The sequence below is a fragment of the Otolemur garnettii genome, unplaced genomic scaffold (assembly GCF_000181295.1).
Source record: "Otolemur garnettii isolate 467f Iridium unplaced genomic scaffold, OtoGar3 scaffold00018, whole genome shotgun sequence".
NCBI lineage: Eukaryota > Metazoa > Chordata > Mammalia > Primates > Galagidae > Otolemur > Otolemur garnettii.
The window spans coordinates 1,789,735-1,793,427 of NW_003852413.1; the positions used below are offsets into that span (position 1 = coordinate 1,789,735).

Here is a 3,693-nt window from a genome sequence, read left to right on the forward strand (position 1 = left end):
CTATTTCTTCTTTGGAATTTTCTCCTTTTTGATCAGTTCAGAAAATTCTAGAGCAAGAGAATGATTTAGTAATTTTGTGCCCCCCAAGCCTTGCGGGCCCTTAGCTCCCAGGGGAAGCAGGGTGTACCCTTTAGGAGGGGGCCTCACAGTTCCAGGATCCCACCCTGAGGCCCTGATTGAGGAGCAGGAAGCCCAGGACCTGTACTGACCAAGGACTACGTGGCTGCTGTTTGCCATGTCCAGCCCTGTGGCAGTCACAAGTTGACCCCAGCTGGGGGCTTGCAATGGCTGAGTCTCCACAGAGACCCTCAGAGATTCCCAGCAAACCCTCCTGAGCAGGTGTTCTTGCTATTATCTCCTGACTTTCTCACTGAGGAAAATGAGGCACAGAGGGCCAGGGGCCTGCCTGAGTCCTGAGCACCCCCCTGAGCAAGGCTGCCCCTCGGTTAAGCCTTTGGCCAACTGAGGGTGGGGGCTCTGGTGTTTACAGGCTTAGGTGGGTGAAGAGAGGGCTGGCACTGGCTCCTGGTGGGTGACTTGCTTGGCACTGTGCCCAGACTGTGCCTGTGTGCCCGTGATGGGGCTTGTGGGCTGGGCCCCGCTGTCCCTGGGGTGCCATCCATGCTGCCCCCACCTTCATAGTCAATTCTCCCGTCCCCATCCATGTCAGCAGCTTGGATCATGGCCTCAGCCTCCTCGTCGGTCAGCGGGGCAGCCGGCACGCTGCTGGGGATGGTGGATAGGATGTACCTGTGGCCAGGGGCTCAGGTCAGGGTGAGGGTCCTCTGGTGGGTGCCCAATAGTTTACAAGGTGATCTCTCCCCACAGCACAGGTGGGGAGACTGAAGCCCCAGAGTGGGTGCCTCAGGCCTCATAGCTGGGCCTCTGGGATTGGATCCAGTGCAGTCCCTGTGGACCAGACCCAGGGTCCAGCTTGGCCCCCATCCTCACGGCCAGATCTTCCAGGTGGGTGTGGTGGCTGTGTGTGGGCAGGGGTGCAGGACACCACCCCCCCAGCCTTTGGCCATTACTTGATCTCATTCCACTCTATGAAGCCGCTCCTGTCCTTGTCCAGGGTCTGGAAGGCCTTGTGGATGGCGCTGTCCAGCTGCCCAGAGGCCTGGAACTTCCGCATGTACTCAAAGAACTTGAGATAGTTGAAAGACCCTGGGAGCAACCGGGCTCAGGTCACCACAGGACTGACCACGCATAGGTCTGGGCCGCCTGGTGGGGGACCCCACCCTAGTTTGGGGGCAGCCTCTCCCCTACTTCCCAGCCTACTGCCAGCCGCAGTGTCTTGGGCCCATCAGCACCAGGGAAGGGGTGAGGTCCCCAGACAAGTTCTTGTGTCTAGGGCTGGGCTGGGGGCAGGGGCACTGTGCCAAGACGGGGCTGTACCGTGGTGTCTCATGTCCGTGGGCAGCAGCTCTATATCCTTGTCTGACAGGGATGCGCCCATGGCCAAAGCCATCTTCTTCATCTGGGAGGAGAAGTCCTCATCCATCCTGGCCCTGGGGTGGACAGGAAGCCAACCTGGAAGCTGCACGGCTGGGAGGGCCCTGCGTGGTGCTGGGGCTCTCTATGAGGTGCAGGCATCAGCGTCACGCCAAGCCACTGAGGCAGGCGGGATTCCAACCCGACAAGTGGGGGTCTGGGCACAGGCTGAGGGACCAGCAGGCAGGGCCAGGCCATCCTGTGCCCCTTGCGGCCGGCCTTGTGACCTGCTGGGCTCTCGGGTTGCTGTCCCCAGGGTGGGTTGGGTTCTGGGGCTTGCGGCACCGCATCTATTTCAGAGCACCAGGGCTGTGGGGCCAGCAGGCGTCCTGGGCTCCTTGGCCCTCTCAAAAGTTCACAGAGTAGGAGCCTTCTGGAACATGTTTTTGCCATCAGGAGGGGCAGCCTGGCGGCCCATGGTCCAAGCAGGTGTGGGCAGTGGCCAGAGGCACAAAGAACCCACTGGTCAAGGGTCCCAGCCTGGCCCTGGTGCCCCAGGCCAGGTCCTGCTTCTTGACCCGGGCACCCCCAGTGCTGTGTCATCAATGTGGGAAAACCCTGCCCTTTCAGAGTTGTGGGTATTGCCAGAAGGGAAGAGAGGTGTGGGAAAGGGGCTTTGCATCCTGTGGTGGGTATGGAGCTGGGCCCCCACGGCTCCCCTGGTAGCTGACCCCTAGCCAGAGAGTGTTGTCAGTTGGGGTGTGGGACAGGACCACAGGACAGGCCCCCAGCTTGCATCTTGAGCTGGACCCTGATTACTTCCCCTACTCAGGCATCTTCCATCCCCACTGGGGGCCAAGGTTGCCCTTTATGGAAGAGGCACTGGGCCAAGTTCCAGGCCAGGCTTGGCCAGGGCAGGCATCAACGTCTCATCCTGTCTGCAGTGTGGGGGGCACCCATGGGTTCTTTCACTACCTGCCTCTTGCCTTGGTGCTCCCAGGGTGCCACCACGAGGGCAGGGGAGCCTACTATCAGAGCTGGACACATTATTTATAATGCCCAAGGTCCCCAAGTGTGGTCCAGCACCAGGGGTTGCAAAGCTCTACTTGGGCCTCAGCCTTGGGGCCCTGCCCAGACTTATAGGGGCCTCTCCCAGTGTCTGTAAATGCCCTACCCCCTCCTGGACCCCCAAACGCTCTCACACACACAACCAAAACTTGAGGGCTGGCTAAGACACCCCCCCCCCCACGCCTGGCACTACTGTGTCCTGTATGCTCCCAGCGTCTCTGGGTCATAGGGCCCCAGAGCTGTATCTGCCCACAGCACAGCATCTGCTTACAAACCACTGAATTCAGGAGCTGAGAAGACGAAAAAGGCCTCGAGGGTGGAAAGGGGCCATGGCGATGGAGGGGCATTGGGGCTGGGCACGGGGCTATCTAGTGGTCTGGAGCTCGGATTCTGCCCTGCTAGCCCCCCATCCATGTCCCTGCTCGGGGCCTGGAGGCCTAGGGGCAGTGAGTAGACTCAGCTTCTCCAGAGAGTCCTGGCTCCAGCCACCTCTCACAGCCATGCCCACAGTGGCTGGCACCAGCACACATGTACACAGAGGGCCAGGCTAGATGGCTGCCCACAGGGAGGGCTGCCCCTTCCCTTTCTTCCTCCTCCTGCCTCTCCAGGGACTCTCTTAGGCCCCAAGCTTCCACCGCCCAGCTCCACAGCCCTCCCAGAGCCACCCACCCAGGCTGGGCTTACCTCTGCCTGGCGTCTCTCACAGACTCTGGGAAGCGGAGGGGGCTCTGGCCTTTATACCTGTGGCCACTCAGCCTATTTATGTCCTGGGGCTACAGCTGTCCCCTGCCCCTCCTGGGCACTCCAGCCTGGCACTGGCCACTCCCAGGGGCTTGCTGGCACTTGGCATAACAACCCTGGCTGGGCGGACTGGACATCAGCAGCTCCTGGCTCCCCATTCCCAGGGTGGGGCTGGGAGGAGCACACGGCACCTGTGGGTGAGTGGGGGTTGCTGAGCAGCCAGAGCTGGGGGCTGAGGTCAGAGGATTTGAGTGACCTACCCAAGCCTGGAGCCTCTGGTCACAGCAACTGCGTCTGTGCTGAGTGGGGGCTGTGTAGGGAGACTGAAGCTGGGTCTTCACCCCAGGTAGCTCTGATGCGGAGCATGGCAGGTGAGTGGGGCCTGGGGGCCCAGCTGAGGTGGCTGTGCCCAGGTGAAGGGTCTGGATTGGAGCTCGGATTCTGCCCTGC

At 61.3% G+C, this 3,693-nt stretch overlaps 1 protein-coding gene across 1 annotated transcript; it reads right to left on the bottom strand.

Moving 5' to 3' along the window:
- On the bottom strand, window positions 1–1,504 carry LOC111724001 (parvalbumin beta-like). Its single transcript, XM_023511092.1, has 4 exons — window positions 1,399–1,504; window positions 1,032–1,167; window positions 635–750; window positions 1–47 (listed from the first exon to the last, which is right to left on the bottom strand). The coding sequence occupies exons 1-4, from the start codon at window positions 1,502–1,504 to the stop codon at window positions 1–3; spliced, it is 405 nt and encodes a 134-aa protein (XP_023366860.1).
- Between the last annotated feature and the right edge of the window lie 2,189 nt (window positions 1,505–3,693).